The 17,796-nt window shown below is 38.5% G+C and overlaps 4 protein-coding genes and 1 long non-coding RNA gene across 5 annotated transcripts; 2 read left to right on the top strand and 3 right to left on the bottom strand.

Annotated features, from left to right (window-relative positions):
- The first annotated feature begins 235 nt into the window (after positions 1-235).
- On the top strand, positions 236-6,357 carry LOC103411374 (uncharacterized protein At5g39570-like). The gene is made up of 2 exons (XM_029107823.2): positions 236-721; positions 5,992-6,357. The coding sequence occupies exons 1-2, from the start codon at positions 305-307 to the stop codon at positions 6,061-6,063; spliced, it is 489 nt and encodes a 162-aa protein (XP_028963656.2). The 5' UTR covers positions 236-304; the 3' UTR covers positions 6,064-6,357.
- LOC139188067 (uncharacterized) lies at positions 2,119-4,731 on the bottom strand. The gene is made up of 4 exons (XR_011571206.1): positions 4,298-4,731; positions 4,041-4,162; positions 3,220-3,278; positions 2,119-2,336 (listed from the first exon to the last, which is right to left on the bottom strand). It is a non-coding gene; the product is annotated as an uncharacterized lncRNA (long non-coding RNA).
- Positions 6,358-7,777: 1,420 nt separating the features above from the next.
- LOC103442379 (uncharacterized protein At5g39570-like) lies at positions 7,778-9,879 on the top strand. The gene is made up of 2 exons (XM_008381163.4): positions 7,778-9,194; positions 9,589-9,879. The coding sequence occupies exons 1-2, from the start codon at positions 7,947-7,949 to the stop codon at positions 9,670-9,672; spliced, it is 1,332 nt and encodes a 443-aa protein (XP_008379385.2). The 5' UTR covers positions 7,778-7,946; the 3' UTR covers positions 9,673-9,879.
- A 380-nt stretch (positions 9,880-10,259) lies between these two features.
- On the bottom strand, positions 10,260-12,109 carry LOC103442378 (pentatricopeptide repeat-containing protein At2g20540-like). The gene has a single exon (XM_008381162.4). The coding sequence runs from the start codon at positions 11,984-11,986 to the stop codon at positions 10,499-10,501; it is 1,488 nt and encodes a 495-aa protein (XP_008379384.2). The 5' UTR covers positions 11,987-12,109; the 3' UTR covers positions 10,260-10,498.
- Positions 12,110-12,374: 265 nt separating this feature from the next.
- On the bottom strand, positions 12,375-15,251 carry LOC103442377 (transmembrane emp24 domain-containing protein p24delta7-like). The gene is made up of 4 exons (XM_008381159.4): positions 14,586-15,251; positions 14,092-14,301; positions 13,506-13,582; positions 12,375-12,950 (listed from the first exon to the last, which is right to left on the bottom strand). The coding sequence occupies exons 1-4, from the start codon at positions 14,787-14,789 to the stop codon at positions 12,806-12,808; spliced, it is 636 nt and encodes a 211-aa protein (XP_008379381.1). The 5' UTR covers positions 14,790-15,251; the 3' UTR covers positions 12,375-12,805.
- Between the last annotated feature and the right edge of the window lie 2,545 nt (positions 15,252-17,796).

The raw sequence follows: 17,796 nt of genomic DNA, 5'->3' as shown, positions 1-17,796 counted from the left end.
TACTCATAAGTTTTCTATACGAATTTCAAATCCGATTAATAAAGGTAAAAACGAGTGTGGATAACATTACTATTTGCAATTACATGGACAAAATTTAAATAAAACCCTCTAAATAATGCAGACCACTGTAAAATTTATGGTAAATAATGAAACGAAAAAGTGTAAATTTAGCCTTGAGATTGCACTTTTTGACACGATTTTTTGCAGGAGAAATTGTCAACCGCCATATAAAGAGCATTAAGCAACATTTAAGACTTGTATTCTTATCATCAGGAAAAGTTAATCAAAATTCGATATTACAAAAATGACGCGTTACCGCTCGTACTACGCGACGAAGGATACCAACGACGGCGCTGACATGTTCGACGAGTATGACCCGACGCCGTACGAGGGCGGGTACGACATGGGATTGACGTATGGCCGGCCTCTACAACCTACGGAGAAGACGTGCTACCGCCACTCGTCGGGGTCGGCCTCCGATGATAGCAATGAGCCGGAGTTCCCGTCGTGCAAGGAGTCGTCTGCATACGACGAGGAGGCCGTGAAAGAGGAGTACAGCAGCTACGCCCGACCGTCGCACGAGGGCGACCAGTACAATATTGGGAAACAGAATATGGGTGGTGGGAAAGAGAAGGGGTATGGAGAAGGGCGGAAAAGCAGGTCTTTTGACGACGAGGAGAGTACTCCTGCAGGGGAAGGAGGCTATGGTCGCAAGAAATATGTGAGAAACCACTCTTATTCTCTTTATTTGGAATCATACATTATGTGTTTAGTTGACATGCACGTATGTTTTATGTGTTTACTAGTCCATCTACACGTGATAAAAGAAAGGGTTCTTTAGATTTAAATCCTTGCAACTCTTAAACTCTAGACAAAAACCCACATATATTATAACTTCTAAATAAAACCCAAATTTTAAATATGATGTCATGTTGGATAAAAGATGTCCATGAATTTGTGTTTATTTACAAAATCATGCCACCAAATATCTTATACGTTTCTTTTAGACATTTAATTTGTTTAATATATTTTTAATTTTGTGTGAACTCCTCCAATCCAAAACCTAATTAGATCCAATATATACGGACATATATTCTACATTTTATGTATACTAATAACATAAAAAGAAGTAGGTAAATTAATTTTGTTACAAATTTAAAAAGTAGGCACATTAATTTTCATGTAATTATACAATAGGTAAATTATTTTCATAAAATTAAACAATAGATATTGTTTTCAAAAAATTAATTTTCGTAGTAGGTAAACTATTTTCATGTAATTATATTGTAGGTATAAAATTAAACAATAGATATTGTTTTCATAAAATTAATTTTCATAGTAGGTGAATTATTTTCATAAAATTAAACAATAGATATTGTTGAAAATAAACACTAAATTAGGTATATTGAAATTGAAATATATTGTCAAAACTCAAAAATTTCCAAATTATTTGTCAAAACTCAAAAATTTCCAAATTAATTCCTCCATCTAGAACCATATTTCATGGCTACAAGACCTCGCCAAATTCAATGCACGTAATCAATTAAAACAAAATTACAAGAACTTTCCATACTTGCTCAGATGGGGTATATTAGGGATCCAAAAATTATAAAAACAGACACACAAACTTAATTTGGTAAGTTGCTTAGTTGGATCCTAATCATTGGGTTTTATTCGGATAAATATTATATGATGGGCTAGAGGCTAGAAAAAATGAGTTTGGAGGGGGAAAGTTAAATTTTCAGTAAAAGAAATAGGGTTCTTTAGGTATAAGTTCATGCAACACTTATTTCTTTGACAAAAACCCATCTCGTTTTAAACATCCAAATAAAACCCAAATTTGAAATAAATTGCCATGTAAACAAATAAATACCTATTATTTTTAAAATATTTACAATTGTACCACAACACTCTAATTATGTTGATGAATTTAATTACCACCATAATTATAGCAAATAAGTGCTTTATTATTACAAAAGTATCTACTTTATACTTGTCTTACCATCATCTGTTCCATTTCTTTTTTTTGTTTGACAATCATTGTAGGTAAATTATTTTGCATGTATACGTTATTCACATTTTGTTGTTATTATATCTGTGTAAAATAAATTACCTATATTTTTAAGTAGAATAAAGGTAATTAATTATGACACACCCCGTCCCGAATGAGGGCATGCTGGCCGTCACGTGAGAGTGACGTAACCATTTGCACAGTACGGAAGCTTTAATTATACAATTTATAAGTTGATACACCCGAAGGTGAGTCCTAATCTGATCCAGTCTGTCAGAACACCGTCGAATTCCTCGTAGTCACCACACCTTTGTGATTCCTGAACCTGGAGGGGCGCAAAACCAAAATTGAGTGGGTCAGTAAAACAATTCTTTTCCAAATCCAAACTTTTCTCAAAACGTTGTAACCCCTCTCCGTAAAACCTGTATACTTTCCCAGAAATGTAAAATATAAATATACATATATATTCTCAATACTTCAATTCATTAACTCAACATTTTTCAATACAAATATGCCATGCCATGTCGGAATTCAACAGTTAAGTATGAATGCATCAACAATAATTATATCAGGTGCAAGAAGTAATCAACCGGAGGCCCTCTAATAGCCCTGTACGGTTGAACCTAGAGCTCAAAATCTATCACTCTCACACTCTGCCGGAGTCACTCCGCGTGACCTGTCCGGCCTTCTGCACATAAGTTACGCTCTAGTGCTTCTCATAAATCATCTGTGCACATAATCTAAGGTCACCCACCAGTCGGAATCTCACTAACACTCTCGCGACTGGCCTGTCGTACCCACTCCGCGTGGACTGTACGACTAGCATCTACTTGGATCCAAGGCGAGCGTGCGATGCGGTGAATACTATAAGCACTAAACTATGGTGCAGGATTTGAGCTCAATATACATCAACATCATCATATCAGTATTTAAATACTCACCTGATACTCACCTGTGCGTCCGCCGCACCATTCATTCATATGCATCATATCTCAATTTCATACTTTTCATATCATTTCATGCATGGCAATTCGATTCACATTTCTATATACTTTTCATATACTTTTATGCATGGCATCTCAATTCACATTTCAATATACTTTTCATATAATTTTATACATTGCATTTAAAGCATACTTTCATTCAATTTCAATTTCTGGGAAAACGTCAAGTATATATATATACGGAAAACAAAACTGCCCACTCACCTGGAGTTCGCCCTACAACTCCCTAGCACAATACGCCAAAGCGTCATGACGATCGGCGCCTAAAACAATAATCAATTCCAACCTCAGAATTCATATCGATAGAATATATAACTTATATAAAATACGTCACTACGTAGTTCAATCCGGAAGATCCACCACTCAGATTTTAAATCCATAACTTCCAGAGGTCCACAATATATCTCTAGGATAACATCCTAAAATTTCATTACCATCCAACGGTCGGATCTCCGTCAATTTCCAAAACTAAGTGACGGTTAACATTTTATTTTATGAACTTACAATTCCAATTCCGGAAGATCCGTAACTCGGATTCCCAATCCGTAAGTTCCAATAATCCTCAAATATTACGTATTACAACGTATCAAAGTTTGGTAACGATCCAACGGTCGGATCATCAATTCACATTTTCACCTAATGCGAAAACTATAAAACGTTATTCGAACACCTAACCAACAATCCTTAATAACTTTCTCATACGGTGCTCAATTTGGGTATATGAATATACCACAGTGATCTACTCGACGTCACGGACGTCGAAATATTTTTAAAATAATTTTTTACTGTAGCACGCGCCCCCACGCGCCAAGGAAGGCACGGGTCCACGCGCGCCCACGCGCACCTTCTTCCTCGCGGGTTCGCCGGACTGGTTTTTCCGGTGGCCGGAAAACTGGGGAATTTTCAAATGCTTCGTTCTCCTTCGTTTCTCAACCATTTTCTTCGTATAATATATCAAATTGAAGCCCCAAACATGTAGACTCACAATACACTACTTTAAGGCTCTAAAAATCAAGAAATCTCACCGGAAAATTCTCAAGAAATTCGGCCAAAATGGAACCACGTGATCCCGACGTCCAAATCCTTCAAACGAAGTACTCCGAGCCTCCTTAGGACTTCACTAAGCTCACTACAAGCTTAGAATTCCCTTAAACACGACATTTTACGTGTGCATGAACAGTAACTCAAAAATGGAGGTTCGGGTTTCCCGTGATTTCGAGGGTTTCACTTCCTAAAACTAGTACCAATGAACTCAGAATGTCGAAAGGATGAAGATGCATACCTTGGTTGCCTCGATCCGTCGAGTTTTGGAGGATTTGGGTGTGTGCCGTACGTTTTGGGTGAGAGAGAGTGAGAGAGAGTCGTGAGGGAGGAGAGAGAGACAGGGTACGGGAAAGAGGGAAGGAAATGTGAGGGTGTAGGGGTCCAAAGTCAATCCACACCATCCATTTCTAATTCCCTAACCAAACAACAATCCAACCTTCCAATATTCTTATCTAACTTAAATAATATTTCCAATAGTGTAGGAAAAATATGAATATCTAAAACATATCACACACACACCTTAGTGCCCGTTAAGGGCAATTCAGTCATTTCACGTTCCCGTCAAAGGTACCTCCGGGACGGGCTGTGACAAATTAACTTTGAATCAATTGGCTAAAAACATCCTTTGATTTTGTAAGTAAATAATTTTGCATGTATTATTACATATACTAGGCACATTTGTTATTATTATGTGTTGTTTGCAATCAATCAACATTCATTTATTCAGTAGGTAAATTACAAAAGTATCCACTTTATACTTGTCTCACCATCATCTATTCCATTTCTTATATTTGTTTGACAATCATTGTAAGTAAATTATTTTGCATGTATACATTAGGCACATTTTGTTATTATTATATTTGTGTGAAATAAATTACCTATATTTTTAAGTATAATATAGGTAATTAATTAACTTTGAATCAATTGGCTAAAAACATCCTTTTATTTTGTAGGTAAATTATTTTGCATGTATTATTACATATACTAGGCACATTTGTTATTATTATGTGTTGTTTGCAATCAATCAACATTCATTTATTTTGTAGGTAAATTATTTTGCATGTATTATTACATATGTTAGGCACGTTTTGATATTATTATATATATGTGTATGCAAATAGCTTAAATAACTTTTGAATCAAACAATATTTATTTATTTATTACATAGGTAAATTATTTTGCATGTATTATTTTACCTGGAAATTATATTGTTATTTTATATATGTAAAATATTGGTAATTTTGAATAAAATAACATTTGTATATTTGTGAATAAATGCTAATTTACTTGTTACAATTATTTGAAAGGAAAAAAATGCTCATTTTTACATAAATGTGAAAACAACCATATAAGGAAACAAAACTCTAATGTCATGTAATTTTTGTTATTATTATGCATTGAAATCATGACACTCAAAATTTTCTTTTCCAAATCTGCATCAACATTTCAAAACATTTAATTGAATGAAATAATATCATATAAATGTAGATAACAAGTAATAAACCCAAAATCAATAATATTAGGGGTAATTTAGACATCAAAAAATACCAATTTTGCCAAGTCATACTTAATTATGAATATTGCTTAGTTGGAGCCTAGTCATTGGGTTTTTATTAGAAAATTTTACAAATGGGGGTTTTAGTTAATGAAAATTGAATTCCAAGGGGTATACTCATATTTTCAGAAAGAAATAAACGTATTAAAAACATATGCATCAAACATGCCAGATGTAAATGAGAAAAAACGCATTATGTTTTAAAATTTTGAATTAAGTTTGTCTTATGACATGAATGTATGTTTTATGTGTTCATTTATCGTATCACGTTACTTTAACGAGAGTGAACCAACCATACATGCACGTTAGAATTTGCAAAGTGTTTCTTTAGGTGTTTGTATCTAAACGTTGTGCTGTTATCTGTTGCATGCATGCAGTCTACGTCTCCTGGTGGCAGTCGATCATCATGGTGGCCGGGATGCTGTACTAGCGACCAAGCAATTCAGTAACTAATATCCGTCGGGTACTCATGTCCTGTGCCATCCTTCTTAAATTGATCTTATGGCATTGTTCACTGCTTAGATTGATTGCAAATTTGTCTCGACACCCTATGAAAATGTACGTATACAAATCGCTTGGGTGCAGTGGAATCAACTTTTTGTTGTTTTATTGCCTTGAAGAATACTTACATAGATCGTCCTCCGCTCAAAGTTTTCGAAGCCAAATTAAGTGATTCGAGCAAAGATGGTGTCAAAATTGTTCGAACACATCACTTTAAAGAAACTTGGGTCCATTCAACTACACTCTCTATCTATCTTAGTGAAACCATTTTGGAAATATGTGGGAAAGAGTCACACTCTTTGTAAGTTTGGTCGTTCTTTTATCGGTATGCTCAGACATGGTTTCAGTAATATTACCGATCGAATAAATATTTGCCACTAATTTAAAAAGTGAACCATGCAATTAGGGACGTAAACTGGTTCAAAACTGTTTAAATTCGCATTGGGTTCGGCTCGTCGAAGTTTGGTTTGTTAAGGAACCAAGCCAAGCTAGTTCGGCTTGTGAAAGAACCAAGCCAAGCTAGTTCGGCTCCATTAAAAAACAAGTCAAGCTTTAGCATTAGTATGTTCGGCTCGTAAAATTTATGAATCACTTTAAATTTTTAACAAGGCAGCTCGAGGTGGAGTGGAGAGCTTTGCTCGATCATTCAAGTTCCCAACTCTTGTATAGTCCAACCAACTCAACTAGAAACAAACAAATATCATCTAAGATTTGACCTTGGAAATGATAATTTAATGAGATTTCTTTTTCGTATAACTAAGTAGAAATGAAGTTAGTTTGACTCTTGGAAATGATAATTTAATGAGATTTCTTTTTCGTATAACTAAGTAGAAATGAAGTTAGTTTGACTCTTGGAAATGATAATTTAATGAGATTTCTTCTTTTTCGTTGAATTAAGTAGAAATGAAGTTAGCTAACTAACTCAATTAGAAACAAACAAATAGCATCTAAGATTTGACTTTTGGAAATGATAATTTAATGAGATTTTTTCTTTTTCATAGAATTAAGTAGAAATGAGATTTACAGTTGTGGTTAAAAAAAAGTAAGATATTGTCGATTTATTCATTGTTTTCAATGCTAATCTACTTCAAAATATTTTTAAAGTAAGATATTATTATAAATTTAACGCTCTTATATGTATAAAATACAATAAAAATAATACTACGCCTATTATTTTTTTCGTACTCTATTTATACTATCTCCTCTAATACAATTTGGGAAACGAATTCTCTCCGGATCCCTTCCTCATAATCCACCAAATCAGAAAATCTGTGCTGTTGAAATTTGATCTAACGGCTACGAACAGAGGGAAAATTTTTAGTTGTGACGGGAACACGGATAGTACACCAGATGTTTTTATGCAAGTGGTGGAAAATTTTAATTTTTAAGTTATTAATCTTTTAACATACATAACTCATCATTTATATAGGGACACGTGATATAACACTTCGTGTGACGGGAAGATTGAAAAATCTCTCCAAGCAGAGATCCACTTGAAAAGTTATAATAACTTTAGACGTTACATCAAATTTCAACCGAACAAATTTTTTGATTGGGTGGATTTTAAGAAAGTGGATCCTTTCCTACAATTAGGACCGACCAACATATGCGTCCCATTCTTATTTGAGTGTACCTCCTGCCGACTAGATCCAATAATTCAGTGGGCCCACAAATATGGCACAAGGCCCACAGGCCGAACACGAACCGTCCGCGTGTCACTAACCAAGAAGGAAATAACCCTGATGCGAAAATTGTCGACGACTCTAAATATATATCCCCGAGATCTCGCTCCCTCGTCAATTTTAACAGTCGCATTTCCAAGATCTAAACGATGCCGTACTACACGCACGCCGGGGATGAAGCCACTGACTTCGATGAGTACGATCCGACGCCCTACGGCGGGGGATACGACATTTACCTGACCTTCGGCCGCCCTCTCGACCCGTCCGATGAGACCTGCTACCCCAACTCATCGCCGTCTGATGATTTCGATTACGAGCGCCCCCAGTTCTCGTCGTACTCCGAGCCCTCCGCCTACGCCGACGAGGCTCTCGAAGACGAGTACACACACTACGCCCGACCCGCGCACCGACCCGGACCAGCTGTCGGGTTCAATCCTGGCGGGGGACATCCAGAGGGAGAGTACGAAGGCAGGCCCCAGCCGGCATATGGGTTCCAGCCTGGTGGGGAGGAGAGACCCGAGTTCGGATCCGAGAGGCCTGAATCGGGTTATGGTCGGAAGCCCGAGTATGGACAATCCGGTTCGGAATACGGGTCTGGGTATCAACGAAGGCCCGAAGCTGATGAGCCCAGCTCCGAATATACTGGTTACGGTCGGAAGCCAGAACACGAGGAGCCCGAATCGGAGTATGGATCTGGGCACGGGCGAAAGCCCGAGTATAAGGCACCCGAACCCGAGTATGGATCTGGGTACGGGAGAAAGCCCGAGTACGAGGCACCCGAGTCCGAATATGGATCTGGGTACGGGCGAAAGCCCGAGTTTGAGGCACCGCCAGCTGAATTCGGATCTGGGTATGGTCGGAAGCCGAGCTACGGTGAGGAATCTGGTTATGGCGAAGAGCCACCGAGAAAGCCGAGCTATGGTGAGGAGGGTAGTTATGGCGAAGAGCCGCCGAGAAGGCCAAGCTATGGGCGGCCGAGCTATGAGACGCCAGAAAGCGAGGAGAGGCCGAGCTATGGGAGTTCTGAGTTTGAGAGGCCAGGTCACGGCGAAGAGCCGCCGAGGAGGACCGGCTATGGAGATGAGCCGCCACCGCCTAGGAGGACCGGCTATGGAGATGAGCCGCCACCGCCGAGGAGGACTGGCTATGGAGATGAGCCGCCACCGCCGAGGAGGACCGGGTATGGAGATGAGCCGCCACCGCCGAGGATGACCGGTTATGGAGATGAGCCACCACCGCCGAGGATGACCGGTTATGGAGATGAGCCGCCACCCCCGAGGCCTAGCTATGAGAGGCCCAGCTATGAGGGCCAGGAAAGTGGGGAGTACGAGAAGCCCAGTTATGGGAGGAGCGAGGAGCAGAAGTACGGTGAAGAAGGCTATGGTCGCAAGAAATATGTGAGAACCTCGCTTCGCTCTTTTAAATTTTATTTGTATGTTTAGATTCATGTTATTTATATTAATGATGGGCTAATCTCTTCATTTTTTAGTTACGTTTTTATGCATGTTATGGCTTCGTCACCCACCCCGATGATGGCCAACACGTCTTGGTTTCGGTGTTCATTTGACATCGCGGTCGGGGTGTGTCACTACATGCTCGAATCTAAGCAATGCATATAGGTCTTTGATGTTTCTGTTTCCTAATCAACTTCACCCTTCTGTAGTCTTTGGGTAAATTCTTTGCATCTCTGGTGAAGGTGGTCTGAAAGTGTGAAAATGTTCCTTTTATTTGCCCATCACTGCTGGCTGGCTTGTGTTATCTGCATCTGATGCTCTTATCTGAATATGGCAGGGAAATGACGACTCAGATGACGATGAGGAGAAAAAGCAGCGCCGCCACAAGCACCACCATCGCAAGAGCTATGACGATGAGTGATCATAATACTTACCGCCTTATTAACGGGAGATCCATGCCGTGCTTTAGCTACTAAATAAAAGGGTTTAGGCATGTTTTCCTTTGAATGGTATGGTGTTGTGTTACATGTTTGAGTGTGTGTTCTAAACGCTAAACGGAGGCTATCCGAATTCAAGCGTGTGGTCGTGTGTGCATCGTTGCTCCTAAATAAACTTACTTAAAACTGGATTGGATTGTGTTTAGTCCATTAATTCATGTGTTAAGCTTATCCATGAACCTTTTATCTGTCACATCCCGGTTCGGGCCCTCATCACATCTCAGGTTCGACTCTGTCATATTACGATATTGTCCGTTTTGGGCCTTGATCACGCCCTCACATTTTTGTTTTTGGGAACTCATACGAGAACTTCTCAGAGAGTCATCCCATCCTAGGAATACTCTCGTCCAAACTCATCCAAACTCACTCAACTTCGGAGTTTTGATGAAATCTGAAACTAATGAGTTCTCAAAAGGCTTTGTGCTAGGTAGATATAAGAATATACATTTACGGCTTAGAGGATGTACTCCCTGGACGATGTGAGATTTTACATTATTGCTACACAATGGGCTTGAAAATTGGATTTGGTTTCAATTTGTATAGAATCACACTCGTAGGTCGGAAAAATTGAGTTTGGTGAGTGATTACAGTTCTTGAGTTTAATATGTATATGAATCAAACTCACCTAAACAATCGTGAAAGATGTTACATTTTTAATAACGCTTGACGTTTTGTAAGCGATCCAAGCGAATAATACCAAACTAAGCCGAAGACTCATGGATTACATTTCTACTCTTCTTCTAGCCACCGTTATGCTCCCACCCAGCTGCATCCGGGAGTCTTACTAGCACCGTTAACCTTCATGCTTTGCCTCGTTGCATTTGCTTCCATTGTCCTTCCGGCCGCGACATAAATATCACGAAGGAGAATGTAGTATCCCCCTTCATCTGGTTTCAACTCTAACAGCCTGTTCACCACCCTCTCCCCCATATCAGCATCCCCATAAGTTCTGCAAGCTGCAAGCAGTGTTCCCCAAACAACATCGTTGCCCGGAATTGGCATACTACTAATCAATCTGTATGCTTCCTCTAGTCGTCCTGCCTTCCCTAACATATCAACCACACAACCATAATGCTCAATTCGTGCCTCAATTCTATAGTCTGTTTGCATTCTCTCGAATAGTTTGAGCCCTTCATCTACCAATCCCTTGTGTGTATACGCAACTAAAAGGGCTAAAAAGGTGACACCATCCAGTGCAACACCAGCAGCGGTCATGCACTCAAACAAACCAAATGCATCATCGGCATTGCCATGGTTAGCGCATGCTGAAATCATCGAATTCCAAGTGACCAAGCTCTTCCGGCTCATCTTATTGAACAGTTGCCATGCTCGGTCCATGCATCCACACTTTGCGTACATGTCAATCAGCGCATTGCAAAGTGAAACCATCCACAAAAACCCGTTCTCATCAATATATCGATGGATGCATATCCCCGTTTCTACATCTGCGGAATCTGCACACGCTGAGATTACACTCACCATGGTGACTTCATCAGGCATCACTCCCTCACGATTCATCTCCCAAAACAAATCAAGCGCTTCCCTCGAATACTTTGCTTGGGAATACGCAGAAATCATAGCAGTCCAGGAAACCACATCCCTCTCAGGCATCTCATCAAACACCTGCCGTGCAAACTCCAATTCCCCAGCTCTCACATGCGCAATAACCAAACCCGACCACGAAACGACGTCAGGAGCCACCGCCTCATCGAAAACTCGCCTCGCCGCAACCGTTATCCCTCTCGCCCCATATATATGAATCAATGCGTTCTGTACAAACAAATGCGCGCAAAATCCAAACTTCAACGCAATCCCATGAATCTCATCGGACCCCACAATCGGAGCAGCATCAATTTTCATCCTTGACCGCGATTTCAGCAAAAACGTGAAGGTAAACTCATCTGGGTCGACGCAGTTAAGCCTCATCTGGTTGAAAAGAACCACCGATTCCGAAGGAGACGAGCTTTTAGAGTGGCCACGGATGAGGGTATTGTAGAAGAAAGTGTTTGGTCGGGGCATTTGGTCGAACAGGCGGTGGGCGTAGCTTAAGTCGCCGGCGGGTGAGATGGCGGCGAAACGGAACATCTTGGCGAGGACGATGGCGTGGTGGTGGAGGTCTGTGACGACTGCGCGGCCGTGGATTTGCTTGAGGTGTGTCATGGAGAGGCAGTTCTGGGCCATGTAGGCCAGGCTGAAGCTCAGGCTTGCTTGCCATTGTTGTTGCCCCGGCAGCGGCATGGGTTTGTTGGTCACTGAAACATTGGTTCGGGTATTTACGGTATTTTAAAACTGTGTTAGTGAACTCGGGACCTTTGCTCCTACAAACAATGATTTTGATATTTTAATTGATAACGTGAGTTGTTATTGACGCTCGAAAAATATCATATTATAACTAAGAAATGAGCACTACTAGCACACATTGGTAAAAATTTTACTGGGATAATGTTTTAATGAGTAAAAAACGGCATTTTTAAAGTGACAATAATATTTGCTGATAAAATGAGTTTGATTCTAATTTAATGACAGAGTAAGAGTGTCAATAACAGCTCCCGATAAAATGTGTTGGATTCTTATAAATTAGACTCAAACTCATACGGTGGGCTGGAAAATTTGAGTCGTATAGAGGTGAATTCAATTATGGAGTTTAATATATGAGTCTTGTGTTACAACAGGAAGTCATAAACAATGCCTATGGTATTCAAACTCAGACAACCTACTTCACGCGTACGAGAATCAAAGCCACATAAACAATTTTTTTGATACAACGATATATTTAATTGCCGAACGATGTTGATGAAGGGTCTCATACGTTAAGTATTGAAGGGGACTGCAAATGATGTTGATGAAGTCGATCAGTTTCCTTGCTCTGGAAAAAAGTAGAGAACCAGTTTCAACAAAACAAACCGAAACTCTGATGGGACTCCTTCCTAGAAGCTAACCTCTCAGTAGAACAAATCACTGTCCAACTTAGGATTTGGCCTCAAAATACAGGGAACAACAAATAGTGTGAGTATATAACTGCAGAACAAAAATTGAGAAAGTAAGTACAAAGCGGTACTAGAGGAGCTTCTTCCTCGCAAAGAACATCTTGAGGTGCCATAGTTGCAAACCAGCCACCGACAGGCATACAAAAAGAGAAAGGCCGCTAAAAACCGCCATCTTGGAGTTAGTTGATCTATTAAGTTGTTGCATTTCTTCCTCCCTGAAAAAAGCCAGGACAAGAAAAAGAGAACAAGGGAAAACGGAAAAATGTAACATCAGGTATAACAGAAACATGCCGCCTCTTCTCAATCAAAGAAATCTCAGAATAAATGGGGTCTAATATTTCGATTCAAATGAGTTACTGGTGTAAAAGCATCTAAGAATGCAAGATGTTTGATAGCAAAAAGTTGCAGACAGTTCTCTACGAGTTTCCTGATAATAAGTGGCCGAAAGGAACAACCATCTGAGTCCTACGCAGGATTCAACGGTATCATTCTAAAGGGAGATGTTTTAACATGGGAAAGAGGAAGAAGAAGCAAAAGAATGGGGAGAGAAAATAAAGTGGAACGGGAAACCGTCCCTATTACTTTCATCTCTCATCTGGACTAGAGTGACAACGATAAGCAATATTGAAAGAATAAAGCAGCACATTCTCAAATTTTACAGAAAACCAATTTAACTGCAAGCATGCACATGGATTATAAGGTGACATCATATAAGTTAAACCCCAACACATGTGCTGGAAATAGCAACACAAGATATACTGATTACGTACCTTTCACGTAGATAAAACATCTCATCATGAATGGATGATACAGTATCATACAATTTTTTCAGCTCAAGTTCCATCGACTAGCACAAGGCAAAAAAATGTATCAGCACAAGACATAAAACCGTACCTTTTGACCAGTACATTTGATGTTTCTACAACGTTAATATACTAATTAATGATGAACCAGATTAACAATATTAACATTGGCAGATTTCAATATCGAATCCTGTTCCTTCGAGGGTGCTAACTCTTTAAATAAGAGCCTTTCTAGCCCACAAGAGACATACCAACTATTATTACATTGAAAGAAGATGAAAAAAAAAAGACTCCAGTTTTGTTCTTTTTCCTTGGTACTTTTGTGAATCTAACGAGTTTTAGAAATCCTCTGTTCTTCATAGTATCGATCCATAATCCACAAATACTTGTGTTCCTAGTTTTTGGGTTCACTAGCATCACATTTCCTGATAAAATTCTGAAGAATGGAAGAACAAAGTTTACGCTTATGACAGAATTCACAAAAAGGGAATAAACACCAAAAACAAATATCGAAATGCAGGTATGTACATTGTGCAAGCAGAAGATTGCTTACTTCAATCTGCCCTTTCTTGGCAACATTGGACCAGTCCTTAGCAGCAACACCAGTTTTCCAGTCAAAATCAATCGTCACCGTGGTCGAGGGCTTATGATCCGACACCCAAAAGCAAGCTGAATAATCACCAGTCTCTGCAGCAGTGAACGCAAAATTTCCCGACTCCACATGATCCCCATAGTGATAGTTACTTCCATGAGGTGAGGTCACCTGTTACAAACCACAGCATCACCAGATCAAATCTCCAAACTGTTCCCAAAAATCCAACCTTACAAGGCAAATCATTATATACCCAATTTACAGAAATCAATGCTTTGCCTAAACATTAAACTTCACTCTGAAAGATTCAATCTTTTTGCCACATTTGACTCCGAAAGCAGATTCGAAACAGGATTGAACAAAAAACCCAATTGTAAAATTGGTAGTAAAGAAAACCCAGATCATATTTTCAGATATAGAAACAGACCCACATACAGAAATGGTGTGGGGATTACCCTGACAGTGAGCTTATGGGAATCAGGTACAGGAGATCCCTCATTGGGGTTGACGACGGCGTACTTGCCGACGGTCATGGCGCTGCTCTTTATGTCGTCGGAAATGCACTTGGTGGCGCCCGATTGGAGGTCGAACCGCATGGAATGCGCTACCGTCGACATTAACCCCAGAATCAGAATTATACCAAAATTGACTCGGGACATTTTGTGCGAGAAAGAGAAACCCCGGCCGTGGGTGGCGGCTCCGATGGCGGAATTTGGAAGTTGTTTTTTGGTCGGAGTTTTTGAGCTTCTCAACAAACGGTGGTGGAGATCTGTTTTGTTTGTCAACGTCTTGGTTTCTGGGAGTAAAGCCCTCTTTTGGTATTAATTTTTGGTGGAGCCAATGAGGTGCCGACATGTCAGCTCATTGCTGGTGCTTTAACTGGGTTCCAAAATTAAATGGTAATGCTAAGTGGAAGGACTAAATTTGTAGTGTCAAGACATACTCATAATCTCGATTTGAAAGGACTTACACGTCACCGGTATGAATTTACGTAAAAAATTTATAGATTACAAATTAACGAGGATTGCTGGCAGCGAGACTCAAACATTAGTGAGGTGACACACAATGCAGAGACTTTACTAACTTAGCCAAAGTATAATTCGTGCAAATGTCTAGCATTCAAACTCAAACTCTCATAATAAAATTAAAATATCGGGTTGTAATAAAAAACACCCTCAAAGATGTCGCTTCTTGTGGCCAAAGTATGATTGTTTGGGTTAGTTAGCCTACCGAATAAATTTCAAATTTGCATATTGATTTTAGAAGGATAAGATTGCATTTGTCGTTGGCAATATTAATGTGCATGTCCCAGCTGTAATTATAAGGAATATTTTTGCGAGAAATACCGAGGATATTATCTTAAAGCGAGACTTTTTGTTGATTCTGTCACTTTAACATTATATAGCAAATAGTATATGGAGAATCCCACTTTTGAGAGTTTCCTTAGTATTTCTCTATTTTTGCTCACTACCCTCAAGTGATGTTATGCTCACTATTTTATTTATATCATTTCGATGAGTTTAAATTTCGAGATGTATGTAGTGAATAGACGTAAATCTTAAAATTTAAACTAATCAAATACTAAGAAATAAAATGGTGAGCATGACCACCACTTGAGAGTTATGAGCAAAAATGTACCCTGTAATTAGATATTTGAAACACATTTTGGTGCAAAACGTGTACAACTCTTGGCCTACCAAATCACATTATTGAAATTTAAATACCAAATCACATTAAGCCCGCGCCCCCTCCCTTAATATAGATAATATCGTTTATTAAAAAAAAAAATACCATCACATTATTTAAATCCTAACGGTTTATAAGGATAATGCTACAGAGACCAAAATTTTAAACTAAATTTTGTAAACCAAATGATGTTTTGATGATTGAGTTGTTACTTAAGTGTTGATTAACACGCTTATTTCTTATTTGTGACATATCATTTGATTTGCAAATTTTGGTTTAAAATTTTGGTCTTCCTAGCATTATCCGATTTATAATCGTCCTCCTCAACCAAAACACCATCCAACAACCATACTTAATTTTTGGTTAGATTATAATTTTTTTTAATGACGAGTTCAATACTGATATCAATTTGTTTTCTCACCATTAAATGTAAATATATATTTGTATCAATGTGTATATATCTAGTTATGTGTGAAACCCCACCCCAAAAATTGGGTAAATTACATAGTAGCCCCTCAGGTTTGAGCTCTATTGCAATCTCATACAACATCTTTAAAACATTTCACTTTCATACCTCAAGTACTATTTTATTTCAATTTCATACAACCGTTAGATTTTCCATCCATGGATATGTTAAATGCTGACGTGGCTGCCACATATATGACACGTGGCTGCCAAATGTCTGCCACGTGGCAAATAAAATAATTTTTTAATTTTTTTTTTAAAACCTGAAATTGGAAGAAAAAAAAAGGTCCGAACCCATAAAATAATTTTTTAATTTTTTTTTTAAAAACCTGAAATTGGAAGAAAAAAAAAAAAAAGGTCCGAACCCAGAAGAAGAAGAAAAAGAAAGAGAAGAAGAAGAAGAAAGAGGAGGGAGGAGAAAGAAGAAGAAGAAGAAGAAAAAAAAAGAAAAAAGAAAGGGGTCCGAACCCAGAAGAAGGAGGAAGAAGAAGAAGAAGAAGAAGAAAAAAAAAAAAAAAAAAAAAGGGACCGAACCAAGAAAAAGGAGGAAGAAGAAGAAGAGAAGAAGAAAGAGGAGGAGGAGGGAGAAGAAGAAGAAGAAGATAAAAAAAAAAAGGTCCGAACCCAGAAGAAGAAGAAAAAGAAAGAGAAGAAGAAGAAGAAAGAGAAAGAGAAGAAGAAGAAAGAGAAAAAAAAAAAAAAAGGACCGAACCCAGAAGAAGAAGGAGGAAGAAGAAGAAGAGAAGAAGAAAGAGGAGGAGGAGGGAGAAGAAGAAGAAGAAGAAGAAAAAAAAAAAAAAAAAAGGTCCGAACCCAGAAGAAGAAGAAAGAGAAAGAGAAGAAGAAGAAGAAGAAGAAGAAGAAGAAGAAGAAGAAAGAGAAAGAGAAGAAGAAGAAAGAGAAAAAAAAAAAAAGAAGAAAGGGACCGAATCCAGAAGAAGGAGGAAGAAGAAGAAGAAGAGAAGAAGAAAGAGAAAGAGAAGAAGAAGAAAGAGAAAGAAAAAAAGAAGAAGAAAGGGATCGAACCCAGAAGAAGGAGGAAGAAGAAGAAGAGAAGAAGAAAGAGGAGGAGGAGGGAGAAGAAGAAGAAGAAAGAAAAAAAAAAAAAAAAAAAAGGTCCGAACCCAGAAGAAGAAGAAAGAGAGAGAAGAAGAAGAAGAAAGAGAAAAAAAAAAGTGACAAATATGTTTTTTTTTTTAAATTAAAAAATTATTTTATTTGCCACGTGGCAGACATTTGGCAGCCACGTGTCATATATGTGGCAGCCACGTCAGCATTTAACAGATCCATGGATGGAAAATCTAACGGTTGTATGAAATTGAAATAAAATAGTACTTGAGGTATGAAAGTAAAATGTTTTAAAGATGTTGTATGAGATTGCAATAGAGCTCAAACCTGAGGGGCTACTATGTAATTTACCCCCAAAAATTTAGTGTAATTTGTATATATTACCTAACCAAAGTTAATGCAACAAATCATCATATCTTGTAACACAGTCTTTTTTTGTAACTCAAG

Source organism: Malus domestica, chromosome 09, assembly GCF_042453785.1.
Source record: "Malus domestica chromosome 09, GDT2T_hap1".
Classification (NCBI taxonomy): Eukaryota; Viridiplantae; Streptophyta; class Magnoliopsida; order Rosales; family Rosaceae; genus Malus; species Malus domestica.
This window is presented reverse-complemented; position numbering and strand designations above follow the sequence as displayed.

What these genes read in the sequence shown, in the direction of transcription:
- LOC103411374 (XM_029107823.2), top strand. Translation starts at nt 305, where the DNA reads ATGACGCGTTACCGCTCGTACTACGCGACGAAGGATACCAACGACGGC. An exon ending in GCTATGGTCGCAAGAAATAT is followed by an intron (nt 722 to 5,991) that starts GTGAGAAACCAC and finishes GCATGCATGCAG; the next exon opens with TCTACGTCTCCTGGTGGCAG.
- LOC103442379 (XM_008381163.4), top strand. Translation starts at nt 7,947, where the DNA reads ATGCCGTACTACACGCACGCCGGGGATGAAGCCACTGACTTCGATGAG. An exon ending in GCTATGGTCGCAAGAAATAT is followed by an intron (nt 9,195 to 9,588) that starts GTGAGAACCTCG and finishes TGAATATGGCAG; the next exon opens with GGAAATGACGACTCAGATGA.
- LOC103442378 (XM_008381162.4), bottom strand. Translation starts at nt 11,986, where the DNA reads ATGCCGCTGCCGGGGCAACAACAATGGCAAGCAAGCCTGAGCTTCAGC.
- LOC103442377 (XM_008381159.4), bottom strand. Translation starts at nt 14,789, where the DNA reads ATGTCCCGAGTCAATTTTGGTATAATTCTGATTCTGGGGTTAATGTCG. An exon ending in CCAAGAAAGGGCAGATTGAA is followed by an intron (nt 13,583 to 14,091) that starts GTAAGCAATCTT and finishes GCCTTGTGCTAG; the next exon opens with TCGATGGAACTTGAGCTGAA. An exon ending in ATGTTTTATCTACGTGAAAG is followed by an intron (nt 12,951 to 13,505) that starts GTACGTAATCAG and finishes GGCTTTTTTCAG; the next exon opens with GGAGGAAGAAATGCAACAAC.